Source organism: Microtus oregoni, unplaced genomic scaffold (assembly GCF_018167655.1).
Source record: "Microtus oregoni isolate MIOR12 unplaced genomic scaffold, Mior012 000018F_ref0000195, whole genome shotgun sequence".
Taxonomy (NCBI): Eukaryota; Metazoa; Chordata; class Mammalia; order Rodentia; family Cricetidae; genus Microtus; species Microtus oregoni.
Genome location: NW_024543077.1, coordinates 12,479,554 through 12,504,109, shown reverse-complemented (window position 1 = coordinate 12,504,109; position 24,556 = coordinate 12,479,554). Strand labels below are relative to the sequence as shown.

The following is a 24,556-nucleotide window of genomic DNA, read 5'->3' as shown; positions in this document are numbered from 1 at the left end:
ACAATTGCCTCGTTCATGGATGTGCTGGCCCCTTAGCTCAGTGCTGATATGCAGGTCCCATCTGGTCACTGTAATGGGCTGTCAGACTGCGGGCAGACAACCCAGTCTCTTGCCAGAACTCTGGTCAGAATGCCTGTGTTTCCCATTCCAAGGAAATTACAAAAAAAGAATTCTTCAGTGCTCAGTATGTGTACATTGCAGGCAATAAACAGGGTAGGAAGGAGCAATGCTCACTTCACTGTTCATCATTAGTCACCAAATGTCATTAAGTCATAGACTGATAGAAAGGTAATGGAATAGAGCAGTATAACTTGAAGAAAAGGCACAAAGGGGGGTTAGAATAATGCGACAAACAAGGACTGAACTCAAGTAATAGACTCGTTAGGAAAGCAGCCACGAACCTGTTTTTCTTGTCCTAACTATCATAGGCCACACCCTGCACAATTTGGGGATTGACCTGACTGGGGAAATGGGAATTAAAGAATCTATAGGCAAGCCTACAGAAAAGCAGGGGTAGGGTGGACAAGATGCCCTGATGGAGATGAAGCAGCAGCCTGGGGACTCAGTTCATTCATTATATACATCTGGATGGGAGGCAAGCTACTAATTTTAGAGAAGCAGTCTCAGGCTGCAGTGATGTGAGAGGAGAAACCTGTGGTTGATATTTTCTGCATGCACTGCATGCACTGTAAGGATTCCAGCCAGGGAAGGCACTGCTGTACCATGGATCTGAGGCACTGGAGTCCCTACACGCCAGTGCTCATGTCAATAATACTCAGCACGTTATCTGCTCCACAGTCATGGAAGTTGGTAGTTTAATGGATAAGTGCTTAAAATATATTCACTACAGAACCTTTAAGAATTAATGTGAAATACCACAAATTCCATTCCAAAGGCTATTCTCACTGCACAGTAGTTCAGTGAGTTGTAAAGAAATTGGATATGGTTGATTTAGGTGTGTGATTCTTAAATATTTTTAAATATAGTTTAGAAAAATTGCAGAAATAATAAAGAAGAAATGGAACATGCAAACAGTATTCCATACAGATTTTTAGGAGTACATAGACAAGAATAATTTAACCACAAAAAGAATATTATCGGGCCTGGATGATGGCTCAGAGGTTAAGAACACTGGTTGCTCTTCCAGAGGCCCTGAGTTCAGATCCCAGCAACCACATGTTGACTCAATCCATCCATAATGAGATCTGGTGCCCTCTTCTACCATGCAGGCAGAACACCGTGTAGATAATAAATAAATAAATCTTCTAAAAAGGAAAAAAAGAATATTATCAAACCATATTGTGTTTCTTAAAATCCCTTTGAATTTGTTTGTTAATGTTTTTCCCTCTTTCTCACAACATATACTTTTGATGATCTATTCATGTATTCTTCTCCTCTTCTGGATGCTGCAGGTATTGAGGAGAATAAATAGGTCAGGCTGTCTGTTTTCACAGTGCATCTGATTAGAGGAGAAAGGAGCTGATGAAGAAGAAACAGAAGGAGACAAGTATTTTTAAACTGTTGTATTATTTTAAATTGTGTCGCAAGCCGTGCCTTGTTGAGCTGCCATACATCCAGTGCCACCTTTTTGGGGTGACTTCTGCCGCCATCCTAGCCCCAGGGTAGGGCCATGAGGATTAGAAGTGTTAGCTAGAAGGAACAGAGGTAAGAAAGAAACATACAGACATAGGATAGTAGTGGGAGGGCTGCTCAGTTCCTCTCGCATCCTTAGTTGCATCCTTGTATTCTGAGTCTGCCCATGTTTAATTTTCCATACACTTTTATTCCCCAGTACAAAAGGGAGAGGAAGTCAAAGATGCTTTAACATAATACAAAGGACAACCAGAATAGTTACTTGCCTCAATACTTTAAGACATCAAGCCAATTTTGTCAATCAACTCTTGAAAAAATAATCCTGTTGTTTAGACAGTGAAGCCACCCTACACCAAGTATCCTGAAGGCAGTTACTACCTAGGTCAAACCTTCTATTTCAAAACAAGGAACAGAAGTATGCTTGAATTCTCTGCCCTTTGGTCAGGCTGGAGAAGATCTACCTCTATGGCCCATATTAATGTTCAAAACACCAAGTAACCACATTATGTCAGGGTATGGAGTCACAGTTGTTGTCAACTACTTTGAGTAACCTCAAACCCTCTGACCTTCAGGCAAGATGAAATGTGCTCACATTTTTGGGTCTCCACAAAATTGTTGTGGTATTCCTGGAAAGTTACTTATACTGCTCATGGAAGAAGGTTTCTTGGGAAGATGTTAGGAGATTGACAGCTGTCTACACCAAGATCATCCATAGGAGGTTAGACATGCGGCAGTAGACAAGCTAAGCCTAGATCCATCTTGTGATCTGAAATGGTTTCTGGAAAATCCTATAGCTCTGCACTTACATGGAGGTTAAAATGAGAGAAAAAATATTGAGTAGTCAGACTTTTCATCTGTAACAATCTACACCTATATCAGCTGTAATAACTCAACCTTTACTTCAGCAGCGCTTATATTTTGCTTTTCAATATTTATTAATTTAAGTCTACCTCAGTTTTGCCTTAGGATCCATAGTCTTCATTGTTCCCATTTACTGCTCAAATCCTTTACTACCTCTCATTATCTCAACATTTTCCCATCTTTGTTACAATCAATCATACATTTGTGTCATGCCCTTTGATAGACATGTATGCTGTCTCTGGGGTTCTGAATTTTTGTCTTTAATTAGGTTTTATGAACACATTGCAAGTTTTTCTCTGGTTTAGTCTTTTGGCATCTCTGAATTAGGGCAAAGGACATTGGACGAAACTTGTTCTTGCTAACTTGAGTCAATTAAAGTGTCTCTTAAAGATGAAACAAGGAGCAGATATAATTAGGATTTCCTCTGGATGTTGTTATAAGGACTTATCATTATTTGAATGTTTCTCTAATTTCCCTAACATTAACTACTTTAAAACAAACTGTGTGACATTTTCACCTTAGAAAATGACAACTCTAAATGAATTATATGAGTTGTAAATAAAGGATAGAAATGAATTTCATAATTCATGAATGAAGCAATAATTGTAATATTTTATTTGTAAGTTCCTTGACAATTTTTTTCAACATTAAATGAATATTCAAGGAATTTAAAACTAAAGCTATTGTTAAAAAATCATATTTATACAACTAAAGCATGGGTCATATTTTCAAGTTTATATGTGAAGTTATTAGGATATCTCTTTTAAAATATACTTAAAGATAATTTAGTGAGTTATGAGTGGACATAAAAAGGTATAAAAGATAATTTTTGCTTAATAAGAATAATCTTTCTTCATGTTAACAATCTATATTATATAAATATAAAATAGAAACAAAATAAATATTTTACACATCAGTATTTGAGTCCTTCTAAATAGCATAAAATACATTGAAAATGATTAATTATTAAATATTTTAAAGGTTATAGACAAAGTGACTTCAGGTGTTTAAGTCAGTATATTTTAGAATATGGGTACTTGTTTATAGTTGTTTTAAAATTTTATCTTTCTTAAGTCAAGACTCTGTAAATTTCCTTGCTTCTGTTTGACAGTTTCTATTATCAAATAAAGGTATAAGAATTACCACTGAAGTTAAGGTCAATTGTTCACTGGTGGTTTGGTCAGTGGTTACACTGCAGATAATTAAGCAGACAAAAATTCTTGGTCTGCTCTGAAGTTTCAGAAAACATCTCTGAGTTTTGCTGTCTGTCTTGAAGAGAAAGAAGTCAGATATACATTTGCAATCAGGGATGTAAAGGAAAACTGCAATTTCAAAGACCATTGGGACGATGACAGCTGCAAATACTTCGTACAAAATGCAAGTCACACTAGAGCTCTGTGTTAATAACCCAGGACAAGACACAGAAATGATGTAAAGGACCTCACAGCTTTCCGTGTGGATCTGTGATAAGTGGAAGGAAATACCTGTGGAGGACTTTCTATGAGAGCCACCAATTTGTAAAACAGGCATGTGTGCTTTGTTTTAGCCTGCTCAATGTAACTTTTACTATTATTAGGATTATGTCTGAGATACTAAGTACAAGAAGATATACACAATATCTTATTACTAATAAAATTAGAGAGCCATAAGAATACTGATACCCAGTGTTTCAAAGCCATTCACATTACCAAATGATAAAAGAACTGATTTTTATAGATAATATACTACTATATTCCTAAACATGATTCTATTAAATGGGCTGTTTTAATATATATCCACTGAATTATTTATTTTATTTAAGATTATCTTGAACTTAGATATAAAAATGTTAAAATTGAGACTATATCAATATTATCATTTTCTCTCTCTCTGAGCTCTAGTCTTGGTTGAGCTCAAATTGTCTATGTAGTCTATCCTCCTGCCCTTACATCATATCAGCTAGGATATTTGCATACACTACCATACAAGACACACCCACGAACATATAAATATCAGAGTGTTAGTTTATGTGTATGTACACACATTAAATTTCATTTCAAAGTTTCTATGTGATTATCTGTGTTCAGTGTACTCTATTAGGATATATATGTAAGTACTTCTCTCTCATTAAGTTTATAGAGACTGGATTAAGGATATTTCTTTTCCTTAAGGAATTTACTAATTACCGTTCCCAAGAAGCTGGTGTGGTGGCACAAAGCCAAATCTCAGCTTTATTGAGTCCTTAACAAGAGGATCAGTAGTTACAGATGACTCTTTGCTAAATGCCAGTTTTAAATAGATTATTTAAATATATAATCATTGATTCTAATAAGTACAACACAAGTAAAAGAAAAGTTCACTTTTAAGCACAGTAAAGAGAGCATATCTTAAATACTGCCACAATGCAATTCTTACTAAGACTATTTTGATTCTGATATATACAAGGCTTCATATATGTGCACCCAATGTACAAAAGAAACAGCATTGAGTCCAGATTAATCTTGAAAGTTTCATGTAGAGTGCACAGATACTGAAAGGGTTGTTTCCACATTTTGTTATTATTGAATATTTTTTTTTAGTTTTAGATCTATAAAACAATATTTTAAAATTCTATTTGAAAGTGGATTTTAACTTAAGTTTTATTAACCTAACCATTCAGTTCACTGGTGTTATAAAGAAAAGTAGAAATTCATGATTATCTTTGTGCTCTTCAGAACTCATATACTTAATATACATTTTATATATATTAATATCACCAAGCTACATAGGTCTGAAAAATTCTATAAATATTTGTAATTAATTTCTTCCTAAATTACCCATAAATCTGACCATTACTGAAATAAAAATAAAAAGACTGATTTATTGAAATGACTGAAAGAAATGTTAGTCTAAACTAACAATCAAATAAGTGTCAGGAAGTATAAAAAATAGATCATGGGTATACATCCTCTTTCAGACTGATAGACTGTTGACCTTTCTAAAAGTGACAATTAGCTTTAAGAAACAGATTATATAGCATTTCTGTTCTTTGTGGTTTGCTTTTGTTTGCTTTTTAAACAATGTCTCATCATATAGCCATGTCTAGCCTGGCACTCACTCTATAGACCTCAAAATGATCCTATACTCAGAAAGGTCAGCCTGTCTCTGTCTCCCAAGAGCTGTAGTTAAAGGCATGAACCACTATGCAGGCTAAACATTTTCCAATACATGAAAAAGTTTTAGAAATTATTGGCTAAAATTATATGAGAGGGATATGACATAACTTTATTTTTATTTTTTATTTTTATTTTTTATTGATTTTTTTATTGAAAAAAATTCCACCTCCTCCCCGCCTCCCATTTCCCTCCCCCTCCTCCCACTCCTCTCCCCCTCCCCAGACTCCATTCCCCCTCCCTCTCCAGTCTGAAGAGCAGTCCTCATTCCCTGCCCTGTGGGAAGTCCAAAGTCCTCCCCTCTCCATCCAAGTCCAGGAAGGTGAACATCCAAACAGGCTAGGCTTCACAAAGCCAGTTCATGCAGTAGGATCAAAACCCATTGTCCTTGGCTTCTCATCAGCCCTCATTGTCCACCATGTTCAGAGAGTCCGGTTTTATCCCATGCTTTTTCAGTCCCAGTCCTGCTGGCCTTGGTGAGCACCCAATAGGTCAGCCGCACTGTCTCAGAGGGTGGGTGCACCCCTTGTGGTCCTGATTTCCTTGCTATTGTTCTCCCTCCTTCTGCTCCTCATTTGGACCTTGGGAGATCAGTCCGGCGCTCCAATGTGGGTCTGTGTCTCTATCTCCATCCATCGCCAGATGAAGGTTCTATGGTGATATGCAAGATATTCATCAGTATGGCTATAGGATAGGGTCATTTCAGGTTCCCTCTCCTCAGTTGCCCAAGGAACTAGCTGGGGACATCTCCCTGGACACCTGCGAGCCCCTCTAGAGTCAAGTCTCTTTCCAACCCTAAGGTGGCTCCCTTAATTAGGATATATACTTCCCTGCTCCCATATCCACCCTTCCTTTATCCCAACCATCCCATTCCCCCAAGCTCCCCCCATCCTCCCCTTCTCACTTTTCTCTTCCCATCTCCCCTTACCCCCATCCCACCCCACCCCGAAATTCCCAGTTTTTGCCCAGCAATCATGTCTACTTCCCATATCCAGGAGGATGACTATATGTTTTTCTTTGGGTTCATCTTCTTACTTACCTTCTCTAGGATCACAAATTATAGGCTCAATGTCCTTTATTTATGGCTAGACAATTCTGAGTAAATGGCATTTCTGAATCTTGTTGTGGCTCACACTTCCAGGTGGGTTCATCACCTAAGCGCACTGTTTGCTCGCCCATTGTTTTGCATACACCACTGATTTGTAGATTACAGAAATGTTCTCTAAATATAGCAGACTTTCTTTGTCTTGAAATTTCATTACTTCACTGTATTTGTCCATTTTGAGTGGGTTTTGCGTGGCATTTTTTGTTTTCCTTGGCTCAGAGATACTATACTCCAGATCACATTATGAAGATCATACCATGAAACACTGGCAATATCTAAATGCTTTTCATTCTTCTGGTTTAACCAGGCCCTTCATCACAATACCATAGAGTATGCCTTTCCTTCAGTCATTAAAATGTTTTCCTGCATCAGTGTGAAACACGATAAAATAGTTTGGATACGAATGAAACGTGTGTCATCTCCCCCTTGAGTGTGTAATCTCTGTTTCTTCTTGCCCACAGCTAAGAGGGGTTATCTGCTATAAGCTATAATGGACTACCAAAACTGCCTGAATTTTGCATCCTTACATAATTTCAAAGCTGTTTAAAAAGAAAAGAAACAGATAAAAGTAAATGTGTAAAATATTTTCTGAAATATAATTTAGTGCTGTTTACCAAAGGGGAGGATGCTCTTCACCTCGGTCCAAAGCCATGTTTGCTCCATACTGATTAAGATTCTCAGATTTGGTGACATCAAATTTGGGTCAGATTATCATGATTTATTTTTGTGGATTTTATGTTTTATTTCATTTCTATGTGATTAAGTTTTCTGATATGAAAATGAAGAAGGGAAGTATATCTATTTTTAGGGATATTGTGATATTTAAATAAGATATAATTCTAAAATATTTAGCTTCTTTCCAGATATGTCTGTACTCTATGCATGCTAAGTGTGGTGAGCAAATTGACTCTAATATTCGGGTTGGAGTAGAAGCTTGTCTGAATGACAGAGAACTATTTCTGCCATCTCACCACACATTTCTACGGTGCACCACCACTCGGAGAAACGCAGAAAAGCATGATGAATTTAACAAATATTACCTCAAAGTTGTATTGACATCGCAAAAGAGCATACATGCCTTTGAAAATAAGTTATCTGCTACTACATCATTAAAACCAGGAAAATTGCAGTTTTCATTTAGAAAGATTTTCAGAGGGGTTTTGGAAAATATTTATGTTTGGACTCCAAGGTGCAGTTGACGTTTATTCTTCGGTATTACTTAGTCTCTTTTCAAATAAGATGTTTTTAATGTGCTTGTTCTAATCTACCTTTAAATATTCTTTCAGATTTATTGGCCTGCTGCAAAAGAACGGGTGGAATTATGTAAATTAGCTGGAAAAGATCCAAATGTAAGTACGAAACTTTAAAGTGACCTCCTCAAATTGGACACTAACAGTGCAGTAAATTTTTATATTCTCTTTTATTGAATAATAACATTGTCTGCTACTTCTATTACTAAACTGGCATTCTCTGTACAGATTATTATAGTGAACAGGGGATGGGACTTCTGGATATATTTTTCTTCCTCCTGTGCCATGAAGGGCTTCACCCTGCTCAATATCTCCACACTGAGATGATGCTCATGGAAGAAGAAAGAAATCAATTTCTCATTGAACTTGTGGGCATAAAGTAATTTGGTAACAACAGTTTTCAAAATTATTTGTCAAATAAGCCGTAGTGGTATGGCTGACACCCTGAGAATAATTTTATGTTTTGTGAATCATCTATGTTTAGTACTTGATAAAGAAGTAAGGAAAGAGAGCTAAGTTAATGTCAGTTTTCCCATGAGTTAGAGGAAGGATAAACCATGAATGTCAGGAGGTGGAACTAAACTGCATTGTGAGAGCATTTTCCCATCAGTCTGTTCACTAAGTTACACAGTAACTTCCTTGTTCAGTTAAGACAAGGGGGGATTAACTTCTCTGGATGTTCTGTCATTGAGCCCACAATTGTGAGCTGGTAATCGCTTTTAACTTTTACGCTCGTCCACTGCTAACCATGGATTGGAGGTGTACAGAGCCTTTCCCTTTTTCACACAGGACTATAAAATTTGATGCTGCATCACAACCCTCCTTCTTTTTAGTGCATCCTTTTAAACCTACGTTCTCTTTTAGAGTTACTGATAATGACTGTCAGTTTTATACCAGTTACCTTATTTAAAGAACTACTTCTTATGCCGATAGTTATAATTTCATTTAACCTCATTCTCTGATGAAAAGACTAGACCCAGCAAAAGCAAATGGCTCATTCAATACTACACACTTGAAACCAGAAACTGAAGCCAGAAGTCTGGGCACGTCCTCTATGCTCCTAACACCATAAAATCTACATGATAGGTCAACAATCTTTTTTTCCAAGTCATGTCTCTTTTTAATATTACCATAACATTGATTTTCATTTCAAACAGTATTGCATTGATTCTGATCAACAGAAAACAGGCAAGTCTTTGGTTTCATTGACTTCATGCCTCTACATGACCTTCTCTTTCCCTCCTTTCTAGTAATTTTTACCCACTTCCAAAGAACATGTTTGGGATTAACAAGTATTTGGAAAGACTTTTCATTTACAACGAGGTACTATATAACTACAAAGTAGTGAATTATTCACTCTAACAAAAGTTAACTAATTGGGATGGTGGGAGAAGGGAGGTGGGGTGGGAACTATTATACTCCCTAAAACAGTCATTCAGTTTAACCCAAGGGAGGGAAGAATGGCAGGAAAGGGCTGGCATTGTTTTGAAGAAGGTTGCTAAAAGAAAGACATAAAGAAAATGCTTTAGTTTTGTTTATAAAGCTTGAATTAAACTGCTTGGTATAGGCAAAAGGAAGCAAAGGTGAGGTTAGCCTGGGCTATCTGTTTGTTTAGCTACAGAGGTGCCAGCTTTGACAGTGAAACATTACATACAGGAAAAAAAATAGCTTCCTGCTATGAAATTCTGCAATTCTATATTCTTCTACTTTCTAAGAAAGCATAAAATTAAATGTGTTTGTTGTAAAAGTTTAATATGTCATGTGTGAGACAATGAAGGGTCACTTTAATAATGTGCTTCTTGCCTGGAGTCACTAGCTGGGGCATCAGGTGACATTGCAATGTGTGCATTCTTGAAGCTTATTTTCTAATTTTCAGGATGAAATCACTATATACATAGTTTCTTCTAACGGATTTTTGTTACTTCTTAGAGTACCATAGCCTTTTCCATATCAATAGTTTCCAAAGTAGCTCTGCAATCCTTGCCACATCATCTCATGAATGTCCTATTGTTGCAACATTGGCCATTCCCAGTATTTCCTGTTACAAATGATCCTACGTGTGAGAATTCTCACATATCAGTATTGAGAAGATCATCACCTTTTACCAATTAAGGACTTAAAGCTTCTTGTGTTCATGTATTGAAACTGACTTCAAAGAACCTGATAATATATCCTAAGCAGCAGTACTTGGTTAAAAGATGTTTTGCTATTTTTTTACTGGTGATTAACAGAGTTATAAAAAAAAGACATATACGTGTGTTAATGTTATTGACAAGTGCTTATAAGCTTAAATGTGTTGCAAAGCTTATTTTTACACTGAGTTTCACTCATAAAAAATATTCACTTGTCTTAGGGCTTTATTTCTATGAAGAGACACCATGACAATGCCAACTCTTATAAAGAAAAACATTTAATTGGGGTTACTTACAGTTTCAGAGGTTTACTGCATTATCATCATGGTGAAAAACATGATAGCATGCAGGAAAACATGGTGCTGGGAAGTAGTTGAGAGTACCATTTCTTGATATTCAGGCAGTAGAAGGACACTGTGTTTCCCTGGGTGTGACTTGAACGTATTGAGTTCTCTGAGCCTGCCCCCACAGTGACACACTTCCTTCAATAAAGCCACACCTACTCCAACAAGGCCACACCTTCTAATAGTGCCATTTTCTATGGGCCAAACACTCAAACACATGAGTCTATGTGAGGCTGTGCTTCCCCAAACCACAACAAGCAGTTATCTTGAGGTCTAGATTTTAAATATTGACATAGGTATATCTGTAATTTTTCCCTTTAAAAATGTTTTCCTTTGTCCTTTTACTATAACAGATTATTTTCTTAATAGATATTTACATTGATAGATTTTGTTTTTAAAAAATATATATATTTGAATTTTATTTTATTTAGTAGAAATTTACTTAAATACTTTTAATTATTTTGAAGCCTAAGAACTTCTTTGTCTACAAGGTTTCATCTTAAAAATTTATCTGGGGAATGATCACAAGATTGTAAGAGATTACTAGCAGGTGTGGTTAACCATGTTTTTAATCTCCACACTTGGGAGACAGAGGACACTCCACAATTCATATGGCAAATTTAAAGTCTGCTTGACATACATAAAGTTCAGTCTCAAAATGAAAATTTAAAAAAGCACAATAACAAATCACTTAAGGAAAACAAAAGTAAAAGAATTTATTGTCACAATATGGTGTTAAATCCAAAGATAAAACCAAACCTTAAGTAACTGGGGAAATACTCAGTGATACAACATTTCTGTATCATCTCAAGTTTCTCCTAACTTTGGGTTCAATTCCAGGCACTGCCAAAATAGAGCTAAACACATCAAGAATTTCTCAACCATGAGTGTCTTCCAATAGCTCATACAGATGTCTCAGTTTAATATATTTTAGTTGTTAAAATTACACATTGAGCTGCACTACATTTAATTTTGGCATCAAGATTCTAAGTACCTCTGGTTTGTTATTTCTGTTTAGTAACTGAATAGAAAACAAAACTTTAAAATTTCATCACCAGGCTATTCTGGGAATTTTAATTTAATTTTACATTTACCTAACTCTTATATAAATACATATAAGGTGCAACATGTTAAAAGTTGCAGTATTACCTGAGATAATTAGGAAATTTCCATTGCACTGGTGAATTGGCCCAACAGGAAAAAGTGCTTTTTATCAAGTGAGAATGAGGACCTAAATTCAGCCCCCGAAACCCATATGATGAGAGAAGAGAACACAGCCAAGGATCTGTTCTCTGACCAACGCACGTGGACAGTGGCCATAGGAATGCAGTTCATATTAGCACTCACACACGCGTACATTACACTTGAATGGAGAAAATAATAAGTATAAAAATGATATTAATATAATAATAAATAATTTAGTCATTATTACTCATTAATTCCTCATCACACACACACGCACACTTTCTAGTCAGGGAAGGTTGTTATGAGTGAAAGGAAAATTAGATGAGAGGAATAAAGAAAACAGGAGAAATCCAATAAACTATATCATTCAAATGCAACAGCTGCCATTGTGAGCAGTGACTGACAAACTAGCCGGTTCAGGGAAAGTTTAGAAAACTGCTTCTCAAAGTTATCTTTCTTCATGCCCCAGAGAATTACGCCACCATCACTAGCCTAGCAAGTCACTGAGTGAATTAAACCAAGTTAATTATTAATCATGCCACTTAAACAAAGCTTTGAAACTTTGTGCATAAAAAAAAGCAGTACATAAATTCTGAGATTTAAAAACATGAAGACATGAATTAAAAGGCCATTGTAGAGTACATTCCATAAAGATTGTTTGCCTTAAATGTCTGCTCTGGGCAAAATGCAAAATCATAGATCTTATCTTTTTATAATCTAATCACAGCCTTCCTTCCCTTTGGCAACCAATACTGTCCTTAGAGAAAGGCCCTCTTCCAACATCACCCCACTCACACACACACACAATCACAACACTTCAGGGATGACATTTTCTGACCTCTAGCAGATAATTCCAAACTCAAACATGCTTTGTTGAATTAATGTTAATTTAGCCAGAGTGTTAATCCGAAAACACCTCCCAAAAAAGGTGGTGATGGGGCACAATCTAGATATATTTCTGGATATGTGGTTGTTGTTCTGTAATCATTAAAATACCACATACACATCTTAAACTGCATGTTAAACTGCTGACCCCTAGTTGCCTTTTTAAACAGTGCTGCCTCACATAGACCCATATCATCCAGATTTTATAGTCTATACCTGGAAGGGAGCTGTCTTAATTATTATGCAAGTATCTCTTTAAGATCCTTCAAAACTGACATCTAAATCCAATGACCATGTGGTAAAATGAAGCATTTGATAGGGTGCTTCAATGACTGGCAGTGAACTTGACTGTCTTTTTCTAGCCAGATGGCTTTCTTCTCAGGCCTCTGGACCCTTGTTGGTGCAGAACCAAAACCAAATAGCATGATGGACATGCAGAAGCTAAGTAAAGGCTGGGGATGTGTAAACCTCCCTTCCTACCTGGATGCCATGCTTAAACTTTATGTGGTGATCGCAAATGATTTTACATTTTTGCATTGGCTTTTTTTCCCCATTTCATTGCCTCCTTTGTTCTAAACCATTAGTATTTTTTCTTTCTGAATCCATCCTCCTGAATTTGGCATCCTAGTACAAGCATGCCAGGTAAACCACCATTTCTCTCTTTTTGGTTTTGTAAATATGATTTGTTTTTATTTTATGTATATGCCTGTGTGCTTGCTTTTCTGTATATTCACTATGTGTGTGCAGTTGCCTATGGCAGCCAGAAGAGGGTGTCAGATCACCTGGAGCTGGAGTTATAAGCAGTTGTGGATTTCTATGGCCAGGTAGGGACAGAACTACATAGGAGTCTGACTTTCAACAGGTGGGGACTGTTTATCAGCACACAAAACAGAAGGCAGCCTCTCTCACAGGGAAACTGAGGAGTCTTCCAGGAGTAAAAGCTGTTGGTGACCCTAAATAGTGGTGATGAACTTAATAATGTAGAAATGTTACAGTCTTAAGGGTCCACATGTCTCTCCTGCAGCCTCTTCTTATGGAAATTATTTGCCTAAAACAGGGCAGAGTTTCCTTCCTGGGATAAAGGATAGTAGTTGGGCAAGGTCGAGGCTGTCTGTAATCTTGTATGAATCCTGTTTTACTCCTGGGGCACTCTATCAGCTGTGAACCATGAGATATGGATTCTGGGAACTTCTGTAGTCAGTAGGATCTCCCACTGTCCATGAGTGACCTTGCTTTATTGATGAGGAGTTCCTGGCCAGTCAGGAATGGAGAAACTAGACTTTTCCTCAGATTCCTATTTTTTAACTGAACATTTGCCTGCCTTGTATACAAGATAAATGTCTAGAGTGGCTCTGAAAGTTCTGTGGATCTGCGGGGTCCTGAAACATGCATTTATGGCTCAGCAATTGTTTCTATCTAAGGATAGGATTTTCACTCTGAATCCCAGTCCTTGTCAGTCTGGGGGCTGCCCTGAATTTAAGGGGAGCCTTATTCAATTCCTCACTGGCCTCAGCGACACTGTGAGATTTTTCTCTCTCAGAGCAAAGAAAAAATAAATTGCTCACAAAAATTTTCTAGAGCTAAAGGTTCACTTATAGTAGATAAACTTAATATTTTCTTTAATAAACTGAATAAATTTTCTAAGAAAAAACAGAGAATTGATATTTACCAGTAAATCAATTATAGAAAATAACCATAAAGATAGTAAAAATGGAAAGAAATGTTTTGATATAAGCATGTGCAAAACATAAATGTGAGTCTTCAAAATTCTGCTGGAATAAAAATGTTCATGAGGAAAGAACCAGCATGAAGTAACCTGATTTAAAAGACTTTCCAGTTTTAAAAATAAAGGGGACTCTATGGTAGGAACACAGATGTGGTATGTCCACTGTTTCGTTTGCTGGGTTTTGGACAGTTGGTATGGTAGATAGTAAGACATGCAGGGGCTAGGTTTTGTGTTTGCCACAGAATAGGAGAGATTTTGTGCTCTTTGATAGTTTGTGTCATACCCAATCTGTTTATATCCACTCTCTGGGTTTCACTGGACACATCTATAGAGCTCTGTGTCTCAACACTTTAGGTAGCTGCAAAAGTATAAATTTAAGACTTTTCAATACCACTCCTTTAGCCACAATTTCTATATTGCCTTCCATTTTTCAAGTCAAATTGTCCTACTGTTTTCATAAATCTTTCTATATTTTCCTTATCTTGAATAATTGATACCTTCTTAAAACAAGGAAAATGAAGCATTGTCCATTAGCCATATACTAATGGTTTTCTTTTTTTTACCCAATAGACAGAATGTGCGAATTTCATCCGAGTACTTCAACCCTATAATAAGACTCACATTTATGTGTGTGGAACTGGAGCATTTCATCCACTATGTGGATATATTGATCTTGGACTCAACAAGGAGGTAATGAAACTGATGTGGGATGGTGGTCTGTGTTCTGTCAATTATATTTTAAATAAACGCTGATTGACCAGTAGCCAGGCAGGAAGTTTAAGTGGGACATCCAGGCAGGAAGTAATGGTGGGTCAATGAGCACAGGAGAAGTTTGGGAAGAAGGAAGCCCATTCTTCTGCAGTCCTGACCCAACCACAGAAGCAGAAAGATGTGACTGCCTTGCTGAAAAAGGTACCGAGGCAAGAATAATGGGCTATATAAGTTATAAGAGTTAATAAGAAGCCTGAGCTAATGGGCCTGTCAGGTTACAACTAATGTAGACCTTTGTGTAATTTCTTTGGGACTTAATGATTATGGGAACCGGGAAGGACAGAAACCCTGACAATATGAAACAATAGAAAATGTAATTTACTACAATGTCTACAGCACAAATTATACATGTCTAAGTAAATATAACATGAGTTCATGTTTCTAAACATTTTATAAATTATACTGTTTTCTATCAAACCTGTTTTAATGAGAGAAGTAAAATTTGCAATATAAACTATTATAAACAATTGTTTTTATGAACAACACATGTGCTTTCAGTTTTCCTTCTAATAGTATTTGTATACACATTTACACATATGTTTATAAATTACAATGCTATGAAAATACATTTTACACATATGATCTTATAGTGTTATTATATATTATAAATAATTATAAAAAATGTTCTTGAGATATGTACTAGCTGATATATGTGTTAACAATGGACTTTAAATGAATATCAGTAGTTTTCTTGGTTTTATGTAAACATTCACTCACACTGAAGTCATTGAATTTTCTGGGCTAAACTATTGGGATGGAAATAAAAGATGTATTTAGTTAAGATTAATTTATTCCAACTATTGATGAGCATTTCTAATAAATGAGAAGCATGCAGATTTCAGAATTTCAACCAAAATAATTTTTTTCAAGTGTCATAGATTGGCATGTGTACTGCATGCATTTTTTTACACTTTGGAATTTTAGCAACAGAGATTAGAGCCATCGTAATCCCTAATATACAAGTTAGTGAAAATGATTTTTCTTGGTCTTTCATAATCAGGACAGCAATGAGCTGAACCAAGACAGTGTCTGTCCAAAGCCATCATGACCAGTTGAGCTTTGGTCGTGTATTCTATATTGTTTCTTTGTAGGCACTATTCTCATGCTTATGCATGTATTTCCTGTGTATAACTGTATGCATTTTCAGTCTTTGTGCTTGAGAGCAAAATCTGGGCTTACAAAAAAGGTTTCTTTATCTTAACTTAGCGAATGCATGCCCAGGTCAAACCTACAACTTTGGCCAGACAGATTTTCTTCTCTAACCCATGCATCTAACCAGCCTAACTAACCAGACTTCTCTAACCGACTGTCTAACCAGCCTAACTAACCAGACTCCTCTAACCAACTGTCTAACTAGCCTTGACTCAACTGCTTGAAAGTAAAGCAACCATGACAGTTCAATTCTGAACCCCTCGGAGAGTTGGCAACGGAATCTATCATTCTTCGTTGCCAGTGTAATGCTCTGTAGCCTGGCTCGGATGAAGGGCAATATATAACAGTAGCAAAGGGTATAATTATATGAGCACACCACAACTTGTGTGTAGATTTAGGCCTAAGGCTAAAGGCCAAATTCACAACCTGCCAGGGAAGCAAACGGTGCTCCGTAACTCTTAAAGTCAAGCTCCCTTGAAGGGAATTTGGATAGAGCTAATTACTTAGCCAGAGACTTATCAAGAAGGTCCAGGCAGTCCAATTTACGAGTTTTCAGAATAAAAGCATGTTGAGAGTAGAGGGATAGAGACTCGGTACATTGAGCTGATCTGGAGAACAGGCAACCTGCTTCATTATGGCTCACTATGTTTATGTATAATTCATTTCAAGACATTTTATTTATAGAAGTTTACAGACCCTTTCCATTTCAAATAGACCAGCTTACTTGGAGAGAAAATGAGAAGAGAGAAGAATGTATGCAAAGGGCTAGAGGAAAACCCCCACTGGGGCCAGCCAGTCAGTGTCTGGCACAATGAAAGGAAGAAAGGGAAAGTTAAGATGAACACTAAGGAGTTGGAAGGGATGGGAAGGTAACACTATTTAGTGCTATAAGAACTGTAACAAGCTTCTGGGGAAAGTGCTGAGTTAGTAATTGCACATACTGCATTTAACCATGTTGCTCCAAGGGGCTTACTGTAGCTCTTACCTCAGAAGAGAGGTCAAGGCAGCTGTCAACAGCTTCAAAGAGTAATTTCAAGACTCAAGTTTCACTGTTTACCAGCTCCATAGCTTTGTGCACATGGTAGATTTTGTTGATTCAGTAGCATGTGATAACAAAAAGGGCAAGTGAATAGAGAGTTATTTTAAGTATCAAATAAAAGTTATTGACAACATCATCCAGCACATATGATCTCACAGAGACTGAGGTAGCCAAGACTTGCACAGATTTGCACCAATTAAGCTAGCTCCTACAGCTGAAAAGAGAAATGGACACTTGACTGCATCCATAACCCAGAAGCTATCTCCAATTGATAACCACTTGCAAAGGAAAATTTAGTTTCCTCCAAGGGAGTTTCACTGAGAAAACAAACTACTCTTAAGGGTAGGCTTCATGCCCAGCAGAAGATAGCCAACAGAAATGAACACAGAGACATCTTTGGAGATTTCTTGTGTCATAATGTCATGTTCTGGCTTTTCTTTAAAAAAAATGCTATAGATAAAATTATTACATGTATATGCATATATATGCAATTTGTGAAATAACATGGATTACTATAAGTATATCCTAATATATAGTACATAAAATTATATTGATGTTCTATAACATATAGAATGTTTTAATGACTATCTGTTATCTGTGTTTGCCTTGCATTGTGGTGTACACCTATAATACTAGTAGTTGGGGAGATAAAGGTAGGAGGGTCAGAGGGCTTCAAAACTAGTCAGGACTCCATATGTAGTTCCAGGTTATAAAATCAGCTTCAATTTTAAAAACAGGAAAGAAACAAGGAGAGAGAGAGAGAGAGAGAGAGGAAAGACACAAAGAAAGAATAAGAGAAAGAGGGAAAGAAAGAAAAGAAAGGAAGGAAGGGAGGGAGGGAGGGAGGGAGGGAAGGAGGGAGGGAGGAAGGAAGGAAAAAAGGAAAAAAGGAAAGAAGTAAAGGAAATTGGAAATAAAGGATGCCCCTTTTGGGTGAAACAGCTCATCTTCAAATGGGTGTATGCTGATATTTAATCATTTCCTGTGAGCCTATTATCTGTTTACTTCCTTAACAGTGTTTTTTTTTTCTTTAAATATTTAATTGCATTTAAATCTCTGTGAGTGGGCAGGGTTTTGTGCCACTTATGTACTGTGGAGCATGTGTAGAGGTCAAAGGTCAACGTTAGGGGTAAGGGCTGGGTCTTTCCATTATGTGAGCGCTGAGGAAAGCACTCTTGTCAAGCTTTGCAACCTTCGTGCCATTGAGCCCTCTTGACAGAGTCCTCTTCCAGCAGCTAACATTATTTCTGTCTGTGCAGTCCAAAGAGGTGCATTTTCATAATTAATTAAATTAAATGGATTGTGAGAAGTATATCCTACAAAATGGCAGTTAGAAACTGAGAATCTCGTGCAAACCATGTAGTCTTGGAAAAAAAGCATTAATTCATCAGTTAATATCATTTTCTCTTCTTGGAGTTGGTTTGGAAAGACTTGCTCCCTTGCCGTGTACTTCTCGAAGAGATTACAGTAAATCGGTCTGTTTAGCCAGTGGAAAATGATGTGCTTTTAATGATGAGTAAACATCTGGGATGGCCACTATCTGCAGTCTTCCCCTGTCCCGCAGGCACTCCCTAGTCACAGCTGGGAAGCAGAAGTGCATTCTTGCTGGGACATTTAACTATGTCACTCTCCCTTTTCCTCAGGTGACCTCAGAGAAAGGCTGTCGGGTCTGATCATATCTCATGATCACTTTTGACTATGCATCCAGGAAATTTTTAAATCCATGAGACTGTATTAGTTACTAGCAATAGCCAAGTACATAGCCCTTCTGCCCTGATGTTTCCATAAGCAAAGCTGGGTTTATTAGCGTAGTTCCACTGCTGATTTGGGGTGGTTATTCAGTAGACGATGTGAGCAAGTGCCCATATCTTCATTAATACTCTTTCAACTATTACATGTCATTATTTGCATTAAAGCATGCCTGTTGTAATTTATTAGATAGCAATTGCTAGCCAGTGTCATTGAAATTGCTGCAGCTACTTTTGGGTGAGACAATAGTTCCTATTAGCCTTGTTCAAAAGAAGAGGAAGAGCTCTCAAAAAAAAATGAAAACATAATTCAGGAATTAACCTGGTGTCTTCTGTCCCTTTCATTTCATTGCTTTTTTTCACTGAAATAGCAGTGTGTGTTTCTTTCTTGATGTAAGAGTGACCTGCTGTAACAATGATATGCTCCCACAATGCTTGCAGTTTGGGTGTCTCTGACTACACAGGCTGAGTCATCTCCCTAGCTGCTGGATGGTGGTGTTGTCATTGTTACCGGACACTAGGGAGCATGGGGTTGTGTTCATTATGCATGCGCATTTTTCTTGAAACGTTCTACATACGATGATTTTTCTTCTGAATATCAAAAGTCTGCCAATGTCATTCTGTCTGTGGCCACTATTATAAAACAAAAGCTTCCGCCAAAATAACTATGTGTCTTCCATGAGTAGTGTTTTCACAATAGCAAAAATACTACAACAGGATTTTTCCCCCACACTTGCTAACATCTCTGAAAATTCACTGTCGATTTGAGAACACTTTTATGCCATTAAGCATTTGTAAAAGTCAGCAGTCTTAGATAATTTGGTATCATAAAAATATTTAGTTAAACTAACAGTAATTATCATCCTGAAATGCACATATTACAAAGCAAATTCTTGCGGGGGGGGTTGATTGTTTTTTGTTTGTTTTGAGACAAGTTAGTTTGATTTTGTTTCTGGACAGAGTATTATAAAATTCTCTGTGATCAAGAGGTGGCTCAGACCTCCTGATTTTCTTGCCTCCACCTCCCAGGTACCAGTCGCAGAGGTGTGCACCACCATGCCAGGGAGCAAATTTATTTCTTAAATATTATTTTGGAGACTGGGAAATGACTACCTAGGTAAACATTATCACTATACAAGTATGAAGAATGGTGTTCAGGTCTCCAGGACCCCCATGTAGCCAGGCACAGAAGCTCTGTAATCTCAGGGCTTCTTTATGGGAGATTTGAAATGGAGACAAGAGTATCCTCCAAAGCTCATGGTCCATGCCCTGTCTCAGACAAGGTGAGAGATGACGTCTGGCCTCTGAGATTATCCTCTGACCTCCACACATATTGCTCTATGGAACATACAGTCATACACATGTACACACACAAACACACACACACACACACACACACACACACACAGAGAGAGAGAGAGAGAGAGAGAGAGAGAGGTTTAAATAGTGAGATAAGTTCTGATTTTATTAGCCTAAGTAAATTATTAAACCTGTGCTGAGGATATGGCTCGGCCAGTAAAGTTTTTGTTGTAAAAGCATGAAGATCTAAGCTCAGGTTCCTACAAGGTGCATACGGCACAAATGCTGCTCACGTCTGTAATCCAGCACTGACCAAATGGAGAGTATGATAGCTGAGTTTGCTGGCCAGCCGCTCCAGCCAAATCGCTGAGCTCCACATTCAATGGGAAACCCTGCCTAAAAAACTGATGTGGACGGCAACTAAGGAAGACACCTAAAATAACGTCTGGCCTCTACATTCATGACCACACAAGAGTGCAAGCACCATCATGAATATGTACACACACACACACACACACACACACACACACACTAAAACAGACACACACATACCCAATGCACCCAGGAGGGAAACTGATTAATCTTTGAAAATACTGGTATTCTGTGTTGTATTTTTACTGACAGTTGAGCAGGTAAAATGAATTTTGAGTAAGTGTTCCTTCAGCCTGAACACTTAATGAATCTCTTTGGAAACAGGAAACAAAACTTGGCATGGAGTCTTGCAGGATGAAACGGTGCCGAAAGAGTTAAGTCCCAGCACGATGCGTGTGCTGTGTGCTCAGTACATTTCTATTGAGTTAATGAATGGGAACCAATTCTTATCTTCTCTGTTCTTGCTGACCGAGATACATTTGAAAACGTCATTGTGTTTCTTACCACAGGAACTCATATTTAAACTAGACATGCACAGCTTGGAGTCTGGCAGACTGAAATGTCCCTTTGATCCTCAGCAGCCTTTTGCTTCAGTAATGACAGGTAAGATCAGTGCAAACAAGGCTTATGTCTAAGTGACTTTCTGAAAAGGCCTGTGTAGACTAAACCACATTTTCTGACTGAATTGAAGATAATTTCGGATTAGCCCTTCCCCACATGTTGGTTGGTGCCAGTCTCTCTATAGGAGCATCGTCACCCGTGAAGTGAGTGAGGAGACAGAATTCCTTCATGTCTGCACAGGGGCTTTTTACACAAATGTCTGACTGAACTCCCTCTAATGCAAATATCACACTTCATTGTTTCAAAAAACTTTTACTTACCTGGGATTTTCTAATACTCAGTTTTGATCTGTATATACTCAGGAAGAGTGTCACATAAAGCAATTCCTAAGTAGGTAATGAATAAACAATGCATCAAGCTACAGAATACAGCTATATAATGTCTAAGCATTTTTTCTCTCATATTTCATATAATTTGCAGATCTTTTTCTCTTCTTTCTTTCCTTCCTTTCTTTCTTTCTTTCTTTCTTTCTTCTTTCTTTTATTCTTTTTCTCTCACACACATGTAGCCCTGTCTGGCTTTGTATATATCTTAAATTCTTATAGAAAAGATGCTGTGTGATTTGAATCATGCTCCGAAGAACATCAGCAGGATCCGTGAATCTTAAACACTATATAAGCCTTTCTCTGGTTGGTTCGTGGCTTTAGTCTCTTCACATATACCTCCTCTATCAAATGTCTGAGTAAATGATAAGAGTGAAGCACCATGCCATTGTATTTTCCACATGGTTACAACCAGGAATTTGCTTTGAAGTGAGTGAGTGTTTTGAAATTATGCAACCCATGTTCATTTCTTCTCAATAGATGTCACAGTGATTTTCATCTGTTAAGCTATACTGATGTAGTCTTAAAAACAAAAGCACATTGTGGATATGGTTTACTCCTCTTAGAAATCTGTTATCTGTGTATACTCTAGAAACAATCATGACTATTTTTAAACCTGAATATTTAGTTCAAAATTTCGGCTAAAACACACTTTGTCAAATATTGCTATGCTTGAAGTATAATTATAACTATAACTATATATATATTTCAAATGGCATATTATTATATTGTTTCCTTTTCTCTTAGGTTTCTCTTCAGATCCTTATTGGCATTATCATTTTTCCTCCGTATTTTAAATTTTTTATTTCACAATAAAAATTGACATTTATCTGACATGTTGGAAAAGTGTCCAGTGGTGGAGATGACGTACTCCCTGCGACAACCTTATGTCCTTGGGTTTCACTTGAGCCTTTTGTTTTGTTTTGCTTTTTTTCTTTAGCCTTTGGCCACTGACATTTAGGTTGAATCGTCCCAAGAGGACCTTAAGCAAAGGATCTTGAAAGTGTTTCCATCATTGCACATGCAGAGAGGCTTTTGAAGACAGCTTTGAAAAATAAGTCATATTTCCATGACGATATTGTTTTTATCCATTGTAGGGTTACATAAGAAACTCAAATGATCTATACAGATGAGCCATTTTTACTATATTTTGGGTGTAACCTGATGAAGTTTCCTGTAAAAGTCTCCTGAAATAGCAGGGTTTTAGCTCTTAGAAGTACAACATATCAGCTGCAGGGACAGCCTCCTTCCTGCCTCCTCCCCAGTGCTCTGACAAGCAGTACAAACAGAGGACATTGACCCTTAAACCCACTCACACTTGCCCCTCCTTATCTCTCTCCCTCGGTTCCTGTTCTTTCTTCTTCTACTCCTCTGTTTCTGTGCTTCCTCTCTCCTCCTCCTCCTCACCTTCTGCAGCCTCTCCCTGATTCCATCTCCTATGCTATCCTTTCCCCTCTCCCCTCTTTTCCTCTTGTTTCTATTTTTCCTTTTTCTCCCTTTAATGAAACATTCACTTCATTTCATATAGAACCAAAAGTTTAGGATGCAGCAAGCGGACAATCTTCCCTTTGTTTATCAGAGCTTTAGAGACATGGTCATCTCAAGGAATGCAACATGTTATAATTACAAGGAGTGATGTCAGCGTTGAAAACTCCCTTTCAGCAGGGGCTGGACAAGGAAAAGCTGTGGATGCTGAGGTTGTGTCACTTAAGTAAATACTAATTGGGCCATCCGTTCTTATTTTGGCATTTAATTTTTAATACTGTGACAGTTGCTACAAAAATGAACTCCTGAATATGATATTTAGCTGCTTATTGTAGATAAACGCTGGAGGATATCCAAAGAGAAGTCGATGTATGTACCCCTGTCAAATCAGAAGTTCTTGGTCTTTTTGGATATTCAGTCTCTGCTTATCAGTTAGTTGAGTTATCTCCCCATCTAAGCATGTTCTTCAACATCTGAAAAATGTACGAAGCACGTGTTCTAGTGTTAATCCGTCCACTTGTGTGTTGTGTGGCCCGCTGTATCCTGTGCGGACCTCCGCTTCTATGTCTTAGCCGTCCTGTTTGCTTTCCTCCTTGCAGACGAGTACCTCTACTCTGGAACAGCGTCTGATTTCCTTGGCAAGGACACTGCATTCACGAGGTCCCTTGGGCTGACCCAGGACCACCATTACATCAGAACTGACATTTCAGAACACTACTGGCTCAATGGTTAGTGATGTTTCTCTTCTGTTTGTTCTGACTTTGCTTTTGGAAAAATTAGGAGCTCATTATTATGCATTCAGATGTGTTTAGGGAGAGTTGATTCATATGGCATTTAAAAATACATTTGAAATGATTTCACCGCAAATTAGACAAATCTGAAAGTATGTATGTCATGTGTGTGTGTGTGTGTGTGTGTGCATCTGTGTGTGTGTGTGAGTAGGTGGTATTTACCACATACTATATCCTTGGCAGTCCTTATGTTATAATAAACGTGTTAATTTTTAAAGGTTCACAATGACATTTGAGAGACTATCATTTTAACACTTTATTTTTAAAAATGTGTAAAGTGTAGGTGTGAAAAGTTGAGTGATTTGATCATGGCCTCACAATCCATCAGCAAGAGAACTGGGCTTGATGCTGGCAACCTGGGCTCTGTGTTTTGATGATGAAGCTTATTAGCTCAATGGAAAGGAATAGATAGCATGCTAAATCCTTTTCTGTGTTTCAATTGCCCCCTAAAATTATATATGTTTTAATAACTGTATGCACTCTGTATAGATCAGAGTAATTAGCATTCTCCCTTTCTTATGTGTCAGCCTAGACGAGGTTAATAGTTCAATTGCTTCTGCTGCTAAAATATATGTTTTGATTTATAACAGCACTCCAAAATGGTAAAATATTGATAATGTTATTGATTTGTCTTATTATAATTTTATTCAAGTTTTATAAGCTATTTGTGGCTTTAAAAGCAGGGAAAAAAATCCCTGAAGAATTCATGTGTTTACTTAAAGAACTATTACAACTATTTCACC

At 37.3% G+C, this 24,556-nt stretch overlaps 1 protein-coding gene across 1 annotated transcript in view; it reads left to right on the top strand.

Annotated features, from left to right (window-relative positions):
* LOC121458931 (semaphorin-3D-like) overlaps window positions 1–24,556 on the top strand; it is a 185,034-nt gene that overhangs the window by 99,377 nt on the left and 61,101 nt on the right. Inside the window, exons 4-7 of the mRNA XM_041668359.1 lie at window positions 7,977–8,039; window positions 14,783–14,902; window positions 21,103–21,196; window positions 23,622–23,750. Coding sequence (XP_041524293.1) covers window positions 7,977–8,039; window positions 14,783–14,902; window positions 21,103–21,196; window positions 23,622–23,750 — 406 coding nt within the window. The remainder of the gene's footprint in view (window positions 1–7,976; window positions 8,040–14,782; window positions 14,903–21,102; window positions 21,197–23,621; window positions 23,751–24,556) is intronic.